Source organism: Marmota flaviventris, chromosome 12, assembly GCF_047511675.1.
Source record: "Marmota flaviventris isolate mMarFla1 chromosome 12, mMarFla1.hap1, whole genome shotgun sequence".
NCBI classification, from domain to species: Eukaryota; Metazoa; Chordata; class Mammalia; order Rodentia; family Sciuridae; genus Marmota; species Marmota flaviventris.
In genome coordinates, this window is record NC_092509.1 from 107,084,693 (window position 1) to 107,109,458 (window position 24,766).

The 24,766-nt window shown below is 39.9% G+C and overlaps 1 protein-coding gene across 7 annotated transcripts in view; it reads right to left on the reverse strand.

Annotated features, from left to right (window-relative positions):
* Pou2f1 (POU class 2 homeobox 1) overlaps positions 1 to 24,766 on the reverse strand; it is a 151,833-nt gene that overhangs the window by 44,430 nt on the left and 82,637 nt on the right. For all 7 annotated transcript variants that reach the window (XM_071600359.1, XM_071600361.1, XM_071600358.1 and 4 more), the window contains 5 exons: positions 23,833 to 23,898; positions 9,051 to 9,151; positions 4,377 to 4,430; positions 2,603 to 2,722; positions 496 to 684 (listed from right to left, as the gene is read on the reverse strand). In XM_071600359.1, coding sequence (XP_071456460.1) covers positions 496 to 684; positions 2,603 to 2,722; positions 4,377 to 4,430; positions 9,051 to 9,151; positions 23,833 to 23,890 — 522 coding nt within the window. In that variant the 5' untranslated portion in view covers positions 23,891 to 23,898. The remainder of the gene's footprint in view (positions 1 to 495; positions 685 to 2,602; positions 2,723 to 4,376; positions 4,431 to 9,050; positions 9,152 to 23,832; positions 23,899 to 24,766) is intronic.

The window sequence follows — 24,766 nt, forward strand, 5'->3', positions numbered from 1 at the left end:
TCCTCTTTGTGAGATAAAAGATTTATTTTCCTCCTTGGTCCTACTGTCTATGCCTCTTAAATAATTTCTTTAATTGTATTGGATTCTTCACCCTAAAATGAGAAAAAATCAGCCAAATAACACTGTACTGTGATTCTCCACAGTGCTAATCGCTCCAGAGCAGAGATGCCTTGCTGTCTCCCACACATGGTGGCCGTTCACTGCCAGCACGTGAAGAAGCACGCCTGCTGCAATTAGCTAATTAAGATAAACGCAGTAATCCCCTGCCTCAGAAATTCACCAGCTGCTTATTCAAGATCATCGCTTATATAAACAGTCAGTTATTCAAATAATCTGCTATGTGTTTATAACACCAACTCAAACAAGCAAACAAATGAATTATTGTGAACTCAGCAGTAAGAAAGAACTCTGTTAACTCACTATCTGGAGTTCCACACCAACCATCATAAAGCTAAGTGGACACTAAATAAAACCCACCACTTCCTCCTCGCTCACCTGTGCGATCTGGATGGGCTGAGACAGGGGGATCTGAGTCATAGGCGTGGCAGCAGAGGCGGAGATGGTAGCACCAGCAGCGCTGTGCTGCTGGCTGGCGGAGTGCTGCTGCACAGCTGCGGCCAGTAGTTGGGCCTGGGCTTGGGCCTGCTGCAGCAGCAGCTGCTGCTGGGCTGGTGTCAAGGTGAGCTGTGTGGACCAGAGCAGACAGGGTGTGGTTGAAGAAGCTGGCCTCCTACAGGACAACTGCTCTAAGTAAGTGAGTGACTCAAGTGGTGCCTGGCCCTAGTTACCCAACTTCACAATCAGCACTGCAGCTAAAATGTTTACTAGTGATTAAATGACCATCACTAGCAGAACATTTGAATTAAAATGGTAGTTCTCACTCCGGACTTAATCATTCAAGCTTACCCAGGGCTCTAGGGTTCAGGCAAGAAAGTAATTAACTAGTAAGCAAGGGAAAAAAAAAAAAAGAATAAATGCCGACAGGATATGAAAAGAAATTTACACCCAACAGAACAGCAAGTGATGAGTCAGATGAATGAGGAACAGGGATGCTGGATACTACCAGGAAAAGAACTGATAAGGCCCAGCTGCCTCCCCCTGGCACAAACCCCACCATATTCTAGCATTCCCATTATGTCCTAAGATGTGACTAAAGACTATGAGCCATTTGCTTCTTTTCTAAATCTCCCTACAGGCCCCTCTCACACAATCTTTTCTGTGTTGAAAGCACTGAATCTCTGCAACTTTACATCCCCTTCCAACATATTATCTCTGTGAAATAGGTGGTGACAACCACTTTCTTTACATGCAAATGAACCTTAATGCCCAGGTTTAATAGAAACTCCAGCCACAAGAACCTGGAATCTCAAGTGCCTCTTACTATTGTAGACACCAGTCACCAAAAAGCTGCATATGGTAAAGTGGGAAATGTATATAGACCCGATTTACACTTGCTTTCGTAAAGCAACTTATTTAAAATAAGCTTAAATCCAAGTTGCAAGTCTACAGAACTGCCATTTTGGAAACATTTCTAATTAAAAAAATGAGAAATCATGTAATATTCTGAAGTGCATTAAGAGTCACTTAGAGGCACAACCCTCCTTCTAAAAGGTTCTAACACAATCTGTGCATTATAAACAAGAATCAGCTAAGCATGGCGATGCAAGCCTGTAATCCCAGCAACTCCAGAGGCTAAGGCAGGATAGTACCAAGTCTGAGGCCAGCCTGGTCAACTTTGCAAGACCCTGTTCCAAAATTAAATAAAAAAGGTGGAGGATGGGAGGGAGCAGGGGGAAGGTCTGGGATGGAACTCAGTGGCTCAATCTCCAGTACCAAAAACCAAAACACAAAACCCCCATATGAATAAAAATGAAACTACTCATTACCTAGATGCATATATATATATACAGATATATGCATGCATCTTTTTATTCTGAGGTTTGATGTGATATAAATGATGTCTTAAAGAAAACTGGAAATTTACTGCAGTCACATAGGCCAATTTGTTACCAGTAAAAATAAATTTACTGAACGTTATGTGCCAAGCACGGTTTTATGAGCTTTACATATATCATCTCTAATCCTTATAACAGTATTGGAATAGGTATTACCGACATCTCCATTTTACAGGAGGAAAACTGAGGTTCAGGGAGATGTCAGGGAGTAGTCAGCCCAGGCAGTATGCTGCAGAGCCTGGTATGAGACCATGTATTTTAGAACATTACTCAAGTCACTTAGGAGAAAACGTTTCCTTTTGTTGGTACTAATCCACTCTTGAACTTCTATCCTTCAGTGACGTCGTGATTCCAAACTGACAACTGCCACTTAGCCAATATAATGAATGGTCTCGACACGACTCCCATCTCATGATGAAGGAACACCTGAACATGGGTTTAGAAACTCCTCAGGTTATCTGCAACTGTAACAAAAGACATCCTGAAATCCTGTGACAAAGGTGAGTCCTTTTTCAGAGCTGTCTGCAGCACTGGTAGTTCCTTAGACACAACAATGCCATGTTCAGTAAACAGTGCTGATCGGATGTTGGCTGATGGCACCTGTGACACAGGGGGAGTTTATTAAGATGTTCTCAGTGGAAACTTACCCCAGTTATCTGTCCTCCAGCAAGCATGAGCTGGGTCTGGGGGATGGCCGCCTGCACGGAAGGCTGCGGGGAAGGCTGGCTTGGCTGTTGAGAGTCCCCTGACTCTTCATTAGATTTAGACTGAGGTGGGAAGGATAGGAAATGAAAGATTACAACAGTTGATTAAAAGAAATGTATTAGTAACTCCATATTTTAAGAATCATTTAAAATATGTGTTATTTGATGATGGATTCTCTATTTTCTTTTTCTTTCTTATTCACTTATATCTTCCTGGTTTTGCATATAAGTTTTTAGTTTTTATTCTAGTGCCAGCAATGTTGCAATTATAATTTTTAAAGATAAAAAATAAATTGATCCTCCACTTATCAAAAGAAAATTTTACAACAGCAAATCCTTATCCGTTTCTGTGTCAGACCCTCCATACTAACATCCTGACACAGACTTGGCAGTCTGGAGCTTCTTCATAGGCCACCTTAGGGGCTCACTGTTCGACCCAGAGGGTTTCTCCTGTACTATTTTAAATGACCTGTAAATCTAGCATCTTTGTCAAGCTTGAGGGGAAATACTACAGTCAAGAAAGAGCACACACTCCTGAAAGGGGCACAGAGAGAAAATTTTATGGTAATTAAAACTGGTTATGCAGAGCATTAAAATTCTGCATAGATTTGCATATTTCCCACCACCTGTTTTGGGGACTGCAGCAGGGCTAATTAACATAAAAGCTCTGATTAATTCTGCCAGTCATTGAAAGATAATTACAGTGCAGGACTGTAAACATTCTGCACTGGAGATACAGCCTGTTTGCCAACATCCCTCTAAGGGATGAAAGTTTACCATGGCAACCAAGGCAATTTTCTACCTCCTCTCCCTCAGAAAGGAAGATCACATTATCTCCTTTTCTTTTCTCTCCTTGTTTCCATGTGTTACAAGGTCCATATTCCACTGGGTTTCATGGAATGCTCAACCCAAGGTCTTTAGTCACTAGCAACACTGAAATCAATCCACCACAGTACTGTTGCTACCTCTTGACTGCTAGTCACCCAACACTATAATGAAAAGCCGAAGGAGGGGTGCATGACACCTGATTTCTGCACGCTCTGCCACATACCACGTGTTCACATGTGCAAACTTACAAGATTTAAGTTTTGCTTTAAATTTTTGTCTATCTACACACCAACATCCATAAACAGGTTTAGTTACAATTCTTAGAAGCATAACATTTAGAGTAGAGAGGAACTCTGGCAATCTTACAAATATCCACATTTCAATGAAGATAAAGGAAAAAAAAACTGGGTCCCATCAAGTAACAAGACTTGCTAAAAGTCACACAGTTAGTTCACACCTAAGACTTCCACAATTCTCAGTCCAGGGCTCTCTGCATTGTTTTCCTGAGACATGAAAAATGAAAATAAAAAGATCTTTGGAAACAAAAGAGCATTTAAGAGATTATATGGCTTAGTGATTAGATATGTGTACAGTGTGACTTAGAAACATTTTACTGAACTTACATATAAAACTTGGAAGGCAGACTTTTCTCATCCACCTTTGATTCATGCATAGAATATAAAATTGATTTTCATGAATGGCAATAATTATCATTTGTATCTTTATGATGTTCAGTAATAAAAATATAGAAATAAATAATAAGAAAATTTAAAAATGATAAATAATAATACTTTTGTTTCCTATTATAAAATTATTATGTACTCATTATAGAAAATTTTGGAAAAAAATAAATGGAAAAATTGACCCATTATCTCATGTCCCAGCTTACCTGTACATTTAAAGACTGAGCAGCAGCCTGTAAACTTGTTCCAGCGAGCTGGACCTATAAGTAAAGTAATAAAGGGAGGTTCTAGGCCAATACTGTTGGCATTCATCACCAGAGGTGTCCTCAACACTTTATAAGACTCTCCATTGAAGGCGTGTGGCTGAGAGAGAAGGTAAGTACAATGAGCTCATTTTACTGGGTGAAGACGTCATGGGAAAGTTCACAGTCCCCATCTCCACTAAAAGATGCTGCTGATTTTTTCTGAAGCTGTTTTCACCCTAAATGAGTATCACAGGGTTTTACATCTGTACAGGATGTGCCTACTTAACATGTCTGTATTTACAGGATGCCTAGATCCTGAGCACTTAATTCATCTTCCACGTATGTTAAAGAACACATAAGAATAAGCTCCCTAACATATTAGTTTATCATTAAAAATGAGAACCATATACTTCTTTCATAATTTCCACGTATACAGAGTAAAACTTTCTTTTAAATCTTTTTATTTGTTTTAATTAGTTATACATGACAGTAGAAGGCACTTATGCACTTTGATAGATCATACATAGCAGAGTAAAACTTTCATATATGCACACCAACACAGGTCAATCCTTAAAATATTTAGCATCATAACTTAAAATTTCTAGCTAAAATAATCTGTCCTATAAACCACATATGAAAGTTTGTCATAATATTTACATTTCACACATTCAGGAAGTTCAAAATCACGGTTATGTTGAAATATGGGTATAGAGCCAGTCTACTCCCAGCAGCTCAGGAGGCTGAGGCAGGAGAGGCAGGAGAGTTTAAGACCAGCCTCAGCAAAAGGGAGGGGGGCTAAGCAACTCAGTGAGACCCTGTCTCTAAAAAAAATACAAAATAGGGCTGGGGATGTAGCTCAGTGGTCAAGTGCCCCTGAGTTCAATTCCTGATACCTGCCACCCCATCCCACCCACTCCCCCCCACCCACCCCCATGCGTGCACGCACACGCACACACACACAAACAAAGAATATGGATACACACACAAGGAATTAGACAGCCATTGTCTGGCAATTGTGAAAACTGTCTCAGGCAGGAGTCATCACTGGATGATCAACTACGGACAAGATTTGAGGAGTAACAGGAAATTGACAAGGTCTCAACTCTTTCTCCCCAAGTGCTAATGACAAGGGCAAACTCATACCTTTACAGAGGGCTGTGGGCAGCAGTGACCAAGCAAGCACAGAGCTGTCAGCAAGGATACTCGTGCCTCCTGCTAGGATGCACTGTGAGGAGCACACACTCCCTGCATGGTAGGGAGAGAAAGGAGCACAAGAGTGCTCCCACCAAACGAGGATTCTGGCAAGGGACTGTACACTGGAGGAACAGAGCATCATGAATCACTCCAGGGCTCAAACCTGAGAGACTGGGAAATGGCTGTGTCACCAACAGGGAAGGCAGGAGTTCCACTCTGGATATACCACAGAGCATTAAGATGTTCTGGAGTTAATCTAAGCCTGGATATGGAGCTCGTGGAGTGAAGCGCTAAAATTCACTGACCGCTAAATCCTTTATTTGAAATGATTCTACTAACAGTGCTGTTAGTAAAGACTCCCCCAAAGGAAACAAAAACAGAAACTCCCCCTGCCGAGATGTATGGAGAACACATTTTAGATCCACTGGACTCAAAGAGACCAACCTGAAGAGAGAATGTTTACAGCATGCAGCCCAGGAGAGGCGAGCCCCAGCAGAGGAGGGGTTTCAACACAGAGGTTTAAAGGAGATCAAGTTCTATGTGACTTTATTTAAACCATGATGTGATGCTCCTGGGCTAACACTTGTTGAGAAACAGGATATTTATGCAGTCTTGCAGAATCACTCCACAGATTATTAGTTACAAGGAGGAAACAGTGACTTACAGTGGATCAATCGGACAAACAGACCTTAGTTGAATGATCAAACTTAGTATTACAAAAATAGGACAAGGCAATATCCTATGCCTTTGGATACAATGTTTAGGAGTGTTTCTTTCAAAACCACTCCAGTCATGAGAGAACAAACAAACCCAAATGAGAGGTATTCTATAAAATAGCTGGCCTTTCTCTACTCTTTAAAATTGTCAGTATCATGAAAGATATAGAGGCTGAGGAATTGTTCTGAACAAATGTGAAGACTAAACACAAAGTACGGACTGGATCGTGGACAGAAAATATTTAAATAGCAACCATATATTAGAAAATAGTCTCATATCAGTGCTGAACTTCTAAAATTTGAATTGTAGTTTTTAACATAATGTTGTTTATAGGAAAAGCATATTTAAGTGTTTATAAGCAATCAGCCACAATGCCTGCAATGTACTCTCAAGTGAGGAAAAAAATTCACATTTTCTATGTGTATATATGTACACACACACAAACACAAAGAGCAATAAAGTAAATACGGTAAAGCAGCAACCACTGGTGGTTTCAGACAAATATTGTTCTACTGCAATTGTGTAGATTTGAAAGTTTTCAAAACAGAAGGATAAAATAAAAAAGAGAGCTTCCCTTTAACACTTGATTTTGCTAGTTTCTCACATTTTTCTAGGCTCAGCTGAAAAGGACATTTCTTTGGCTTCCATCCTTTTTCTAGGAGGCACTGGAGGGTCTGTGACCTTGGAGGCCCCAGAGCTGGTTCAAGGTTTGCAACCATCTTAGAATCCAGACCAAGGGGAAAAGACTGCATGCCGTCCATGTACCTCCACCAACTGTTAAAACTGTACATATGGACCATGCTATGGCTTGGATGCTACATGTACCCCCAAAGGACCATCCATGTGTTGAAAGGTTGGGACCTAGTGGAACAAAGCTAGGTCACTGAGGGCATGCCGTCAAGGGGGATATTGGGACCTTGGCCCCTTCCTAACCCTCTTTGCATCTTGGTCATCCTTTGGTGTGTGGCTTTGCTCCACCAAACATTCCTTACTATAATGCTCTGCTGTATCACTGGCCCAAAGCAACCGGGCCAAGCAACCATGGACTAAACTTCTGAAATTGTGAGCTAAAATAAATCTTTCCTTCATTAGTTAATTTTGCTCAGGAGTTCTGTCACAGTTACAGAAACCTGATTAATATAGAGTGACATACATAGAAGCCAATAAAAGATGCTTTCTATGTACAACATAATTAACTACATGCATAAAAAATGTGACTCCCTTTAATGGCAGAGAACTTGTTGGAAGTTTAAATATGTTCTTAGAAGAAAATAAACATGATAACATTTTTATAGATTATGTTACGTTTCTCTGATTCAAAGATGCAGCTGTCCCTCCTATCCACAGGTAATACATTCCAATGTTGCCCCCTCACTGATGTTTGAAACTGCAGATAACACCAGACCTGTGTATACTAGAATTTTTCTACAGAGAGATAGCTACAATAAAGCTTAATTTACAAATTAGGCCAGTAAGAGATTAGCAAAAAAAATTAGAAACAAAATAGAGCAATTAAAACAACATACTGCAACACACATCATTCGAAACTTGTGAACTGTTTCTGGAATTTCCATCATGGATAACAGAGACTGTGGGTGGGTAGGGGGCACAGCACAGACAAAGCCATGTGGCTGAGCACAGCATGGACAAGGCTTGGCCCTAGAGAAGCAGCTGGCTGTTGCCAACAACCCCCTCTGCATCTGTAGACAAATCACAGGCTTTGGAGTAGCTTTCCTGAATTTCATCTGTTTTCAAGTAGAGAAAAACTTCTTTTACAGTTTAGATAGTCTTATAGTGTATTTTTATGAGAAGAGTAGAGCAGCATGATATGCATCCATTCACAGCAACTTAACATGAGAATACACAGCCAGGGAGGGTTCATGTGGGCTTGTCACTGAGTTGCCACCCCCATTAGGCATACTGTTACCAGCATCGCTACTAGCAAATACACTGTAAGCATTAAATTAATTCTAGGTTTTGAGGAGAAACCACTAACATGTGAAGTGTGTTTCTTAATACATAATTGTGAACATAAATCAAGAAGTGGGATGCTCTGATCATATACCTCCTAACTGTTTTCACTGCTAGCTTTCCACTGTCAATCAGCTCTCATATCCCAAAACTCTTAGGTGGCCAATGTTTGTTTTGTGCTCTCTTCCCCTTTACATTATAGCTATAACACAATGAAGAGAATCCACGGTCTGTTTTAGACTCATGAAAAAAAAATCCTCTGGTGTCTGGGTAATAAAGCTGAGGCAGGTCTTTTTAAACCTCAAGCTAGGTGGTCACAGTCGAGCAAAAGGCTCTTGAGTAGTTGCCTGAAATCAAAAGGTTGGAAGCTGTTTCAAAGAAGGGATAGGAGCACTGCACCCAGAGCCCTATACCAGAGGTCACAGGCAGCAGTAATTTTGCCATTTTGGAGGACTGACTTCAGTAGGCCACCACAAACCCACATCATGCTCAGAATCTAGACCCAATGATCCAGATGTCACAGACATTCCATTCAACAAGAAATCCCCCCAGCCCCCGCCTGTGGCCTCAATGGCTATCCAGTCAACTAAGTGTACTGATTCCATGCTGACCATTTGGATGACACAATTAGATGTGATCAGTATAGGGTTTACTTAATTTTAAAAGTCTCACATTCTGAAAAAACTTCCCCAGGTCCTAGCACTTCAGGTCTCCATCTTTTACTCTCACTTATGGTTGAGCAGAACATTCTACCTGATGGAGATGTCCAAGGAAAGCCTGGGCCTGGGCTGTTGAGATTGCTCCTCCAACAGGCACAGGCTGCTTCTGGAAGTCCAGACCATTGGTTTGTGTGCCTGGAAAGCAAGCGAAATGATTAGAACTACTACAAGAAAAATATCAGATTGAAGAGAGTATCAGACTTCAGTTACCAATGTAACTGAATGTTCACTAGGAACTTACTTTGCAAAAGCACTTTTGAAATACCTCCAAGGAGAAGACGGGAATAAAAAAAAAGAAAAGAAAATATAGTAAAATGGTTTCTCTTCAGAATATAGGACTACAAGACAAGTATGTAACATAAACAATGAATTATAGCCATTATGTGGCACTATATCATTCTCACTATTGTAAAGAATGGTAGAGACAGAGTTCCAAAAGAGGCACCAAGCCTCTCTTCTACTCTCATCATACTTGATATTTGGCTTGGACAAAAGAAAAGCACTATGACTTTGCAAGAGCAAGGAGTTACTATTGATTTAAACCGTTTAATGAATGACGCCTCTGATGGCAAAAGAAGTTCTTTATCCAGCAAGCATAATGAAAACAAAATAGTTGTACTGATTTCTCCAATTCCAAAGTATGGATTACTCCATATGGTATCCCCCAACCCCACACCCACCCCAGGGATCCAATCCAGGGCCTCATGCATGCCAGGCAAACACTCCAATCACTGACCTACATCCTAGCCAACTATACACATCTATTAGCAAGGGCTCTGCTCTAATTATATTTTTCAAAATGTTTTGCCAGTGCTTTTTAAAAATCTCTTACGCTGTGATTTCATGTTGGAACAGAACTGATTTTATGGAAGGACATGGCACCCTAACACCCAGAAATATTTTCTCAGGAATATAATACATTGTTTTCAAACTCCTATATCCAGTTATTATTTTTAAAAAGCCAGAATACTTTGTACTGAATAAAGTATAACTGACCAGGAGCCTCCAAAGTCTTCTGGTACGAGGACATTTCCTACAACTCCCACACCTCACCTTCCTACCCGTGCACAATGTGGCCACACCCTGGGCAGGCAGCAGAACAGAGCCAGAACCCGACTGCATCACTGTTAGAAGCTCTCATTTTTGCCACCACACACCCTAACTTCTTAGGTATACTGCAAGACCTGGAAGAGCTATTGGAGGTCTCCTTAAGATAATCACAAGAGAAATGTTTTTCACTTCCTGAAAAACTCACGGATCATTTCTTGTGATTTTCTTTCCTAAAGTCTCCCACTTTGGGAAACTTTAGGACTACCTAGACACAAAACAGTTAATGCACTTAAGAGTACAATTGTGTCAATTAATTAGAAACTAGCATGAAATAAATTTTAAAGTAATTAGAGTCACTTCCATAGCCAAATCCAGAAGTTTTACTATTTTAAAGTTGTGTTTTGTCATTAATTGCTGCTTTTCTCTCTATGCAGGAAATCATTACCTACATGAAGATTTTAAGTTGTACACCATAAGATTATTTAGTCAATCATAACTCAGCAAAACTGGGCGAAAAGACTGTGTACTTTTGGAGAAATCTGCTCAAAACATACTAAATAAGCCAACATGGCTAAAAGATGAGATCAGGAAAACCAGAGCACTTAGAGATTCATTTCAATGAGAAGTCTTCCAGAGCTAACTATTTCACTCTTATGGAGTCAAAATTTTATACACTGGGCTGGGGATGTGGCTCAAGTGGTAGCACGCTTGCCTAGCATGCGTGAGGCACTGGGTTCGATTCTCAGCACCACATAAAAATAAAAAAATAAAGATATTGTGTCCACCTAAAACTAAAAAATATTTTTTAAAAAAATTCTACACCCTGAGTCCACCTTCCAGTTCCCATAAAAATGATGACAAACTCCTTGTAAGTCACAAAGCACCACACAACAAGAGACTTGTTTCTGGTATCCCGGCCAGTGCTCTATCTACAGTGGGCTGCTGCTAATCACAGTAGTAGCACTCAGCTGGGGCTCTGCCTCCTGGGGGATGGGATTAGGTATGGTCTTTGTACTGTAAACTTCGACATTTTTTACATATTCGGATGTTCTGACATCTTACAAAAACCTTTTGGCTGGGAAGAATCTGTTCTCCTGTCAATTCTAAGAGCCCAAACTGACCAGTCCTGAGCCCATTTGCCCAGACTCTGGAGGCAACACTCCTCTGTCTCAGTCACCCTAGACCCGGTGCCAGGCCACCAGAGAACACTCCGTGGGAAACCCAATATAGACAGTGGCCCTAACTTCCCTGCCCCTTTCTTCTCTGGCTCTGGGCCACTTTGGTTTCTTTTTCATGTGAGCCTGGATAGAGTGCCATGCTTTTTATTTCTAGGACCTGTGAGTGTAATAAACTTTGTCTTCCTGAGCCTTTACTGTGACCCTTTTTGTGGCTGTAACTAACTAACTGACCATCTCCTAAAAAAACACAAGACAGTATTCCAAGGCACAAAGGTAACAAGAACACTCAGACAATATCTGAGATCAATACAGAGATCAAGATGCAAAAGCAGATAATTTCTTTCCTTTTTGAGGGGAGGACCAGGAATTGAACCTAGGGGCGCTTAACTACTGAGCCAGATCCCTAGTCCTTTTTAAATATTTTGTTTTGAGACAGGTTCTCACAAAGTTGCTTAGACTGGCCCTGAACTTGAAAAAGCTTCCTGACTCAGTCTCCTGAGAAGCTGAGATTATAGGCCTGCACCACCATGCCTGGCAGACAATTTCTTTTAACAAGGTGCTAAGGTTTCATTGTAAGGTAAGGATAGAAGTAAATAGATATTACATAGAAATCATTCTTGTAAAACTGGACTAAAAGGAATGGAAAGGAGAACAGATGTACCTCCCACTCCTGCCCCCAAATGAACTTGAGTGTGAGATGGTAGCAGGAGACAGGGTGTGAGGGCAGAAGTCAAGACATACATGCCTTGCCTGCCTGGGAGAACAGGGACACTGGAAAAAAGAACCAGGGGGTTGAATTGTTGGGGGGAAAAGATGAATCAGTAAGATGAATAATATAAGACATCTAAGGATTGAGAAATTCAAAAAACATCTAAGAAAAATGGCCCAGAAGGCATTTAGAAATGACAGGTCAGGGCTAAAAATTCTGTAAGGTTGTCACTTAAAACAGTATTACTGAACTAAATCTCAGAGATCTTAGTTCAGAGCTTCTAGAAACCTTAAGTGAACAAGGCTAGTTAGTGGAAGGGCTAAGTTACAATGACCAGGTCCTTGGATTCTGTCTAGTTATTCACATCAAAGTGATAGTTAAATTAAGAGAGAAGAGATGGGGTGTAACCAGTGGTGGAGTGCTCACCAGCACTGCATGCACGCATAAAGAGAGAGAGAGAGAGAGGAGAGAGAGAGAGAGAGAGAGAGAGAGAGAGAGAGAGAGAGAGAGATCAATAAAGAATGGGTACAAAGAAGAGTAGACTAAAGATGAGGGTACCTATATTAGGAGCCAGAAAGACAAAGAGCCAGAGAAGGACCAGTTAGAGCAGAAAAAAGCATTCAAGACTAGTCTCAGGAGCAGGAAGAAAGAGCTACAAGGAAGACATAGTTTAATTAATGTCAAGTGGTATCGGGCACTGAAAAAGAAATTAATTTGAAGAAAATAGAGAAAAGGCAATAATATAGCTAAAACCAATAATTGATGAAACAGGGGAAAACATAATAGAAAGACATCAACTTAACTTACAAATTTCTGGTTAGATGAAATGAGAAAATGAGAGAAAGAGCAAGTAAACAATTCAAGGATTAAGAAAAGGTCAATAAAATACTACCGTACTATTAATTGAAATGCATTCTGCAGTCATATATAACAAATTAGAACAAATAAATTTTAAAAAAAGAAAATACTACAGATAAAAAAAGATAAGGAGTATCATAAACCACTTCATGCTAATAAAATTAAAACAGAAATGGAAACCAGAGCAGTGGCATACAACTGTAATTCCAGCAACTCAGGAGGCTGAGGAACTAAGCAATTTAGTGAGACCCTGTCTCAAAAACAAAAACAAAACCCCAAAATAAAACCTAAAAAACTTAGAAATAACTCTCCAGAAAACATAAGAATGACTCAAGAAATAGAAAATCCAGAGTCCCACAGCATTTATAGAAACTGGATTAGTAGGTAAAAATCTGAAAAAGAGAATACAAAGCCTATACAATTTGAGTATCTAAGGGTGCTTCAAATTCAAGGAACATGTAATTCCAGTGTTTCACAAACTTTTCTAGAGAACAATAACAAAACAAAACAAGAAATACTTCCTAATTCACTTAATGAGGCGAAATAACTTTAACCAGAAAAAAATACAAAAAAGAAAAAATAATACAAACTAGTTCAATTAATAAACACATATGGTAAAATCTTAACAGCAATAGCAAACCTTATCTAGAAAGATAATACATTATGTGTAAAGTGGGTTATTCCGGGAATACAAGGTTGACTTGTGGTTTTTTTAAACAAACAAATAAAAAATGAATAGGGTTCACCAAATTCACTAATGGGGGAGGGAGAGTGGGAGGTGGCAGAAGCAAAGGGGTGGATTATAGCGTCATCTCAAAGGATGCAAAAGATAATTAGATAAAATGCAATATCCACTAAAAACTCAAGGTACAGGAATATAAATTTTCTCAACTTTATACTATGAAGTAATGCAAATAAACAAATGAATCTGATGGCCAAACACCGAAAGCCACTAAGGTCGGCGTGCTAAGGCCACCTCCACAGCCACCGCAAGGGGGGCTTTGCCAGCACAAGCAGCAGGGAAGGAGACACCTGGGCTGGAAAAGTCACTCTTCTTCGGTGGTCTGATTGCAGATGTGGAACATCCCAAGGACAATAATACTGTCACAGAAGCCCAAGTCTAACAAGGTGCAGCACAGAAGTCTACTGTAAAGCTGCCTTTGTCTAGACCGAATGAAAAAACTTCAAGAGTTTATGTATAATACTTATGGAGTTCTGGGAATAAATATATCAAAGTACAGCAAGTTCTATAAGTAAAACATTATAAAGCTTTACCTAGACACGATAAAGAAGACAAATGTGTGGTACAGGAAGTCTCAACCTTGTAAATAGGTCAGTTCTCCCCAAATTGACCTATAGATTCAGAGAAATTTAATATTACGATTCCAACAAGTCATTTTCTGTCTTCTTTTCTCTCTTTTTCTGAACAGAGGGGTAGCTGATTCTAAAATTTAAATAGAAGGGCAAAGGACCAAAATGTTATTAAAACCTAGAGGGACTTGCATGATCATTTGATTGAGACTTACTAAGAAACAGTATTCTAGTTAGCTTTTGCTCTGTGGTGACTAAATGATCCACCCAGAACATATGTAAAGGAGGAAAAGTTTATTTAGGGCACACGTTTTCAGAGATCTCAATCCACAGAAGGATGGCTCCATTCCTTGGGGCTCAAGGTGAGCCTGAACATAATGGGGGAAGCATGTGGTAGAAGGAAGCAGCTCACATGGTAATCCGAAGCAGGGGGCGGGGGAGGAGGAGACTCCACTCTCCATATACAATATAGACATGCCCCCAATGGACCACTTCCTTCAGCCATACCCCATCTGCCTCCAGCCCCCACTCAGTTAATCCCATCACAGATTATTCACTGATTGGGTTAAGACTCTTACAACCCAGTCATTTCTCCTCTGAACTTTCATGCTCTGTCTCACATGTGAGCTTTTGAGGGACACCTCACATCCAAACCATAACCGACAGCAATAATCATTAGTGCAGGGATAAACAGATAAACCAGAGTCCAGAAACAGCTACAGCTGAAACAAGACAGAGGCGAGGAAAGGGTGAGCTATGACCCATCAGTGAGGAAAGGAGGGAGTTTTCAATAAATGGGTAACTAAGTATCCATTTGGGGGAAAAAAGTAAGAAAGAAAGAGAAAGAGAAAGATTCAGAAGGATTAAAGGCTGAAACGTGAAATGCAACACTATGATATTTTAAGAAAACAACACAAGAGAATATCACTGGGACCTCGGGAAAGGGTTTTTCTATCAGGCCCCCAAAGAGAAAGGACAAATTTATCTGCTTTAAAATTGAAGGCTCTGTTTATCAAAGGGTACAAAAATGATTGAAAAGGAGAAAATACTTGCAATCCATGCAAACAACAAGGATTAGTGTTCGGAATACACAAAGAACTCCTATGAATCAATAAGAAAAAGTCAACTCAATAGAAAAAGTGGGCAAAAAAAAAATGAATAGGAATTTCACAAAAGAAACACAAATGGCCCATTAACACAACAGGCAAGAAGATGTTCAGTGTCCTTGGAAATTAAGGAAATGCAAATTAAAATCCCAATAAGATATCATTTTTACTTGTAATTGTTGGGTATGAGCCCCCCATCACTGCCAAACTCCCGTGTGAATGCAGGAACATCCAGAAGCGAGATGACTGGAGTGAGTGCTATAGCCTGATCAGTCCACACTGGGTACAAGGGACAGACTGGTGGCGACTCTAGACAGGTAAGGCTGGAGGAGGCAGTCCACAGCTGAGCAGCTTTCCTCCCCTGGGTCTTTCCCCCCATAATTTGTTGCAGAGCAAATGGAGGCACCTCGGCTGTCTATGTGCAGAGACCTCTGAAATGATGAGGCCTGAATAAACTTTTCTTCCTCTAAGTCGTTCTCATCAGGTATTCTGGGCACAGCAGTGCTAAAGCTGAGTAAAACAACATCCAATAAATTGGCTAAAATTACAAAGCTGGTTAATATGAACTTCCGGCAAGACTGAAATTCTCGTTCGTTGTTGGGACCAATAGAAATCAGTCTTTGGGAGTCTGGTTGGCAGTCTTGGGTAACACCAGAAGTTCAGCAATTACACTATTAAGAAAATACTTTGGAGACTTTTTCACATATATGAAACAAGTACAAAATTATTTATAGCAATACTGTTCTTAACAGCAAAACATGTGCCCTAAATAAACTTTTCCTCCTTTACAGAGATAATACCCAAATGTTCATCTATAATAGAATGGACAGGAAAATTGTGAAATATTCATATAATGGGATCCTACAGCAGTGAAAATGAATCACAGATAAACATACTAACACAGATCTCAAAAACATCATAATCCAGCCACAGACTATAAACAGTATGACTCAATTTATAAATGGATATAGGCAAATCTAAGTAATACATTATTTGAGGATAAATACACAGATGGGGAAAAAATGAAAGAGATGACCACTGACAGTAAGTTTAGGACAGGGATTGCCCTTGGGGGAGAAGAATGAAGTGTCACCAGGCAGACCTCCAGAAACTTCTGAGCAGTGATCACATTCTATTTCTTGGCCAGAGTGGCAGATACACAAGTGCTTCAACAATACATACATGTTAAGAAAACATCCATGTCACATATACAATGTAATGTCACACACACAATTCATTGTTTTATATAAAATAACAAAATAAAGACATCAAGATTGACAAAACAGTGCATGAAAATTTTAGGTCCACATCCAGACTTCCAGGAACCAAGGGAAAAGCCAAGGTAGGGGGTGATGGCATGACTTCCTTCAGCCAGGCCAGTCAGTCAGGGAGCGTGGGAGCCTGAGGATGGCAGTCCAAAGGCATAGGTGGAGAGGACACAGGAACCTGAGCACACTTAGGAGACTGAGACACTGAAGGTGTAAGGGATACAGGGGGCTAAAAGGTGGAGCAGGAACCTAAAGGGTATGAGAAGGGACTCAATTATGAGTGAGAAGCAGAGGATTACCAATGGAAAAGAAGAATATTCCTCAGCCAGAGGCAAAAGAAAAGGAGGCGGGTAAAACAAACCCAATGAAGAAGGAGGTGGTGGGCTTTAATTAGACAGCTAGAGTTTCTCCAGTAATCAGAGGGTAGTCACTTCCAAAACACAGAAACAGCAAAGCAAATAGAAAATATCTGGGCATATGCAATGATGTATATGACAGGGAATGAAATGAGGTGAATCCCAGGACAGTCCTGGTTATAACAAGGGTCCAGCTAAGACCGACTTTCATGGATTAGAGAACTGGAAAGTCCTCATCTGCTCCCTGTGTGAACAGATCACATAAGACTCAGCTCTGCACAGGTTTTAGGCATTTAAACAGCAGCCCGAATGCCTCTGTCCTTGTTCCCAACTCTCTGACACAGCAGCAATAGTTTATATCTCCCATTTATTTCAAAAACACATTTGGAACCTCTCCACCCTTTTGGAGAAAGGAAGAAGAGAAATAAAATTGAGCTAACAGAATAGGTGAATCACAAACAACTATGCTTGGTCAAAGACGACAAACTCAAGAGGCTACACTGGATGATATTATAGGACATTTTGGAAGAGGTAAAAGTGGAAGGGACTATTTTAAAAAGAACTAGCCAACTCCTTATTTTACAAATAAGAAAGCAAAGAAATACTTCCATGGTGCCTACCTTTACCATTCCCCTTCTTCAGCACTTGCTTGCTTCCCTACACACCACAATTTCTGTTACAACCACTTTAAAGAACACCAGTAACTCCTACTGTCAAATCCAATAGAGTCCTGACCTCTCGACCACACTGAATACTAACTTCATGAACTCCCTGTCTGGTTCACTTCTGATCTCTATGGTTTTTCTTTCTTAATTCAATGTGAGCACTGCTCAACAACTTTCTGTGATGCGTACCTGGTATCCAATACGGCAGCCACTGGCCCACACAAGGCCACCAGGCACTAAACATAACTTAGCCAGTGTGATTAAGGAGCTAGTTTTAATTTCATGTAATTTAAACGTACATGGTCCATTGCAATCAGCGGTTTTCCTAGTGACAGTGCACAACTCCCTTTGGTCTGCCAGCCCTGGCCTGGAGAATCTGAAGCTCCTTCCATAGCCTCCCCAATGCCTCTGCAGTAACGCAGACCTCTCTTTGCATGAACACATCTCTACCTCCCACATCATCACCTGCAGTGCCACAAGGCACCACTTCAGAACTGAAGTGTGCCACCTCACTGCCAAGTCCACTCTCCCCCTGGGTAGTCTCTCCCCAGAGAATGACACCGTATCAAGCTCACCCCACACCAAGCACAGGCATTCATTTTGCATTATGCCTATTCCCTCTTCCTTTTCTTACCCACCCTTAGTCTCTTCCCCCCAATGGCTCATTATATTTGACCCCCAATTTCTACTACTGCTGCTCTAGGCTAGGATGCTTTGGAATGGATCTAACTGAATGAGTAACAGAGTATAGTTTTTTGCTTCAAGCCAAGATGTAAAGTGTAACAGGGCTAGAAAATTCTTTTATATAAAAAATTCTTTTATTCCTGTTGGGAAAAAATTATGACAAGAGCGACACGACACAAAAGTCAGCTGCCCTCTAAGGGAGGAAAGAGAAAATTATAGACAATCTCTAATAATTTGTGCCTAAAGCAGTCTTTTAGAAACAGATCCTCTCATTAGTGTTCCACATTCATATAGTAGTAATGAATAAAAGTAGATACTACTTTTAAAATTTAAAATTTATTATTAGGTTATCGCTGGCAATAGGATCAACTGATCACTCTCTCATTTAACAAAGGTATAATCATACTTCAGATGGTACTTTTTACTATTCTTACAGGTTTAGTGATTATAGCTCCCTTTCCCCCTTCTATACTTAAAAACTAACCAACCAACCAACCAACCTACCACATGCACCAGGGCCAGATTTTCAACAAGCGGTGGCCAAAACCTGTTAACAAACCCATAACTCCTATCAACTCAAACCCTGGAGGAAGGCCTACCTTTCTGATGTGTGTTCTGACACCTGACGAACAGACCCTTCACTGTGCTCTTGAGGTCCTCTGGGAGTGGTCAGCTACTGTCGGTGGCCCCTGGAATTACCCATTATTTAAAACGTCCCTGTGAAGGACTCCAAAAAATTTTGTATTGGGATTTCTACCCTCAGGCTTATAGGAGCATCTTACTCAGTGCAGAATGAAAGCCACAGTAAATTATGTATAAACATTAAGATTATGATGATAATAAAAGAAATGGCCTCTAAGTAAATGTAAGTTTAAAGGGAAGCTAGTCCTTCAGAATCTGAAGTCTGCCATTGCTCTACTCTGGTTTGATGAGATTTTTACCTGAGGCCTGTTCTCTAGTGATTTTCAGATGTTACTCCTGAAAACGCTTGTATTTTCAGGCACATTTTTGGAAATGTTTCCAAAGTGCCAGTTCAAGGCATCAAATCATTAAGAAGAATACTAGTTTATTTACTGGAACCCTGGTCTTCGGGATCCTTTCTCCTCATTCTGGAGAAAATGACCTCTGATCATTCTCTTTATGAATATAATTTCCTAACATCAGCCATGGTATTAGTAAATTCCACAAGACAAACATCACTGATTACTAAGAACTTCTCGTGAATGATATTTGTGTAATACTACTTCATAAATGCACATTAGTTTACATTAATAAATTTCTTTGGCCTTTTCATTTGCCCAAAAAATCTAACCATTGTCTCTAGATCGGGGGTGGGGGAGGGAAGACCTCTGGATAGAAAATGAAGTAAAACAGGACAGGATATGGAAGTCTTATACCTATCATAATCCAGGTGGGAAGAGAGGTACAGTTAGCCGACTAGAAAGTCAGTGACTTAACAGGTACACTGCTTTACAAGAAAATAAGTTTTCATATTTCAGAACCAATGTTATCAGAAAAAAATTACATAAAACTTGATATTTAAAAACAGGTCCTTTTCACCTTCCTTCATTATCAAAACTAAGTCTAAAAAGCCAAGGTAAATTTACAAAAACAATGAGCTAGAGGAAAGAGCAGTGGCTGCACTGCAGTGGGAGGACCTGGAATGGTCACTGGTTCTGAGGATGGCTGACCGAGGACGTGTCTGGGCATCAAGGCACAACAGCAGCACCCTGAAGGAATGGGAGACCTCAGGACCCAGCTGGCAGCTCTCCCTCCCTAACTGGACTCCTGCTGCTTTGAAGGATCAAATCCTGCCCATCACCATCTCATTTAAATGCTACCCTCAAGGCACACTGGAGGCTCTACCTTCTTCAAACCCTTCCCTGGTCCTCCAAGTCAGGAACAGTTTCTCCCTACAGTGGATTCTCATACACCTTTTATGAAACTTCTCAATTTCTGCTGTATTCTCAAACATCTACAACATTAATTTCTTGAGAACAAAATCACTATCTTATTCAAGGTTTAGTACTCCCACTAAGTACACCAGGGCAGACTGGGCACTGGAGACAAAAACAAGTCTTCCATTCTTCCCTACTGTAGAAAAAGGGTGCACATTTTTTTGAAAAAAAAAATTTTTAAGTTGTAGATGGACACAAAACCTTTTATTTATTTATTTTTATGAGGTGCTGAGGATTGAACGTGCTAGGTGAGTGCTCCACAACTGAGCTACAACCCCAGCCCAGGGTGCACATTTTTTCATTCTCAAAATTTATCCTCATTCTGCACTTCCTTTATCACAGCCTTTATCTGTCAGTTAGGTTTCTTCCCTCTCTTTACCCATGATGGTTCCTTCCACCAACATACTCAAACTCCCACTGACCAACACATTGCACCCCTCCATATCTGCTCTTGAACTACTTACCACCACCTACCCAGAATCAGTGGGCTGCTAACCCCTTGAAGACTGAAAGAGGCTGGTCTTTTTGCACTGGACCTAATAACACCAACTATGATATGGTACATACAGAAGACGACACAAACCTGAACAAGTCTAAACTACAGATTTTCTGTGAACACATAGGGTCATCTGACTAAAATGCACTGTTAGATTTGCTTTTTAAAATAAATCATAGAGAAAGACAAACACGCATAATATCAACATAATCTTAAATAATTTTTAAGATCATTCTCCTTAAAATCTCACAAGTCAATATCATAATAATTATAAACATTCGAGAAAAGATGATCAACACAAAAGTATTCTGAATCCAGAAAACATCAGATTTCAATATGGCAATGGAACTTAAACATTAGAGAAACAGATAATTAAGACTTCTGTTGCTCTCAAGTGAATGTAAAGACCCATAAAGTGGAAGTAATTTATAACTCTAGTAAAGCAGCAAATGCCTCAGTAGACAAATGGGAAGTAAGCTACTCTAGTTCAGAGTTGATGGCTGATCATGTCACATTTGATCCAGCTACCTGTTACTGCATTAGCAAAAGCTCTTTAAAAAAAAAAACAAAAACAAAAACAATAATAATGTACTGTCTTTGTAAGGAGGAAATCAAGTTCCACTAGTGGTGTTGGGAATAAAGACTTATATGAATAAGTGCCAGCTCTTAGCTCCCCCTTATCTAAACTGATAATGCTCAGGTCCATAATGAGAACAAGTCTGTCAAGCACCGAATATGATAACAGGCAAGAAATTCACAAGACTGTTTCAAGGAGTGCTGCAGCCAGGAGTTATCTCAGAGCTGTGGAAATGGTTTAGGACTGAACGAATACAAAGTATGGCTTAAATTTTCATTTTTATTTATTACACTTCATGGGGAAAAATCATATTCAGGGTACAAATACTCTATTTCCTAGTTGCTTTGGTGTCTCAATTTCCTAGTCCCTGAAATAACATATAACTTGTCATAAGAACTGCTATCAGGAATTGCCGCAGTCCAGCTGCAGCAAAATAACCGGGGGGTGACGAATAACTTGTGTACATTGATACAGCAGGAGTAGGAGCCGTTTATTGCAGGACAGGAGCAGTATTTATACATTCCACACAGCTTATCTAATTAGCATAAACTAGATACATCAGTCAACCAATAAGGAATCTCCACACTTAATGGCTTGTTTTTGTTACTTCTCAAACCACTCCCTCTGGCATTTTGCCAGGCACTATCCAGACTTGTTTACGATAACATTCCCCTGGCAAAATGCCAGGTGTTATTTTGACTTGTTTACAGACTCTAACAAGGAATGTGTATAGTGCTTAGGATTTTCTAAAACAAGCCACCGGGTTTTATTATAGTTTGTAGCTGCTCAATAAGACACAGCAGGCACTGAAACTGTGATGTTAAGGCAAATATGGGGATTCTTTTTTTTTTTAATTAGTTGTTCATGACAATACAATGATCTTGACATATCATACATTTAGCCAATCCCTAAAAACCAAATGCCCAATGTCTTCTCTGATATAAGAGGGGTGACTCAAAATAGAGTAGGGAGGAAGAGCATGACAAACATGGGCATTCTAATAAGGCCAATATAGTGAATATTTTAAGTATTCTCCAATCCTTCTGTCAGTCTGTCTGTTTCTATTCCCTTGACAGAAAAACTGAGTCTTGTCTTTGAAGCTATTCTTTAGCCAAGTGTGTCCCACCCACTCTCCTCTGACCTCCCAGTGTGATCAACAGCATTTTTTCTCTCTGCAAAGGTATGTACCTTTGGCTGTGGCCAAAGCACCCACACTGGCACAGGCACCAATGCCCCCCCCCCCCCCCCCCCCGACACACAGGAAGATGGGGCAAAAACAGGGTTAGAGGAATAAAAGGAAGGAGACTGTGGCTAACGATTCAGGCAGAATTCAATGGTACCCCCCACACCCCTTCTCAGGAACCTAAAGCAGTCTACCGCACTATTTATTCAGTCAGAGTGACAGGAGACACCTTTAATGTAACCCAGTTGCACATGTTAACCTTATAGCTCAGTTCACACAAAGAGGTAGAAACATTTTAGAGATGACAAGGTTAATAGGTGTCTCCAGGTATAGGATAGCCTATAGTAGAAACCACACAGGCAGGAACATTGGTTCAAGCCACCCATCTACCACCAATTAAAAAGTTTTGTGGCCAATAGAGGTAGAAAACGGTTTCGAGGATGCCTCATTCTTGCCATCTCCCAGAGTCAGGCACATTTTTTTAAAAAACAGCCAAAGAGGGAGGACTGTCTGCAGGTGGAAACCTGTCTACTCTAGAAATGCCACCTCCTGTGCATCCTACCCATGGTGCTCTTCTCCATGCAGCCTAATACTTGAAATCCAAGCTCTTCTAGAAATGGGAGTCTCTGCGCATCTCCAGCAGATGATAAAGATACAGAGCCAAATGTCCCTTGAGCAATATACTGACTTAACAAGAGTATGGGCTGCGGAGACCAACATTCTTTTAATGGATTCACCTTTCTCTCATGGGGCTTGAGTTTTCTCATTTATATGATAATGATAATTAATTTTTTCTTGATCAAAGGTTTAATCGTGTGTAAATTTTAGAAAATGAAATAAGAGAATGTATTAGAAACGAGTGTGTTTATAACTACTTAACAAAATATGGACTTTTTAACATAACTTATAACCAATATGGGGTGGATGAGATTTACTATTCTGATCAACGTCTATAACAAGCGACACTCTGAACAGCACGATCACGGTGCAGCTGGCACTATGCTTCACACTTCACGTATATTCTCTCATCTAATACTCCTAATGACCTATGAAACATTCCTATTGAATAATTGAATAAATTCAGTCTCAAAACGATTGGGGAAATTGCCTAAAGTCACACAGTCATTAAGTGGTAAATCCATAATTCATACCCTGAACTATCTGACCCAAACAACTATTCCCATAACGATTCTGTAGTTTCTGATAGATGGAAGCAGAAAGATAAAGCAATCTGCAGAAGAAAGTTAGATAATATTAAATAAACAACTGCGCTTGGTGCAACTACTAAATCATATTTGACAACTCAATGTGCAAACTGTTCTGTACAAGCCAAATATATGTCCAAGTGAAGTGGCAAGTTTCTTCTATCAGCTCTATCTCATCTAATTAAAAAGCTAGATCAGAGACTACTTCTTACCTGTAGCGTCATCTCCACTCTCCATCGACGGTTTACTGGTTTCTGACGGATTGTTCATTCTTGAGTCTGTAATAAAGCAGAGGGGAATACGATTTTTAATTCGGGGTAAAGATGGGCTAAGAAGGCACCCCTCCCCCACAAAAAGAAAAGAAAAAGGAAAAGGGTTAACTAATGTCACATTCATACAGTTAGTTCAGGGACATATCAAGCTAAACATTACAAACTGTAATAGAAGGAACCTGAAAGAAATTCAGGATCCCTGGGATCCTGATGGCATCCACAAATTAATTATCTTTCTAAAGAATTTTAATATGGATAATAGATGGGATAGTAACTCAAAAGAAAATGTCTAAGAAAAATATACTCTTCCCTTCCTCAACCAAACTAATCTAAGTCAAAATAATAATATGTCAAATATATACCTCAAGCAAAAACCAGTACAAAAGTTATACCAGCAGACACAACAGAAATCTCTAAATTAGACTTCAAGACTGAATCGTAACCATGCCCACTTAGAATCTTATCACCCGGACATCTCAAATGAACCTGCTAATTTGAGTTTACTTCTTTCAGTGCTATCTATGTAAACAAGTTCGTTTCCACCAAGCTGTATAAAATAGTGTCCTAGAAAACATGCAGGAGAGGAGTCAAGAACAACACTGCTATTCTACCTCTTTAAAAGGGTTTAAAGAAGAAAAAAAAGTAAACATCTTGTTCTATATCTACTGCAAACTAAAACTTGGAATACTTACAATCAAAGAAGTTTATTAACAAAAAAGTTCTACTTTTTCAACTATTTAACTGTAGTTATTAGAGAAGAATAAACACTTCAACTAGGAATGACAGCATTGATTTGAAGTCCTGACCATGTGTCCATTAAGCTGCAGCATCCACATGCACAAAGTGCTAAGGAAAAAAAATCAAAAGCCCTTTT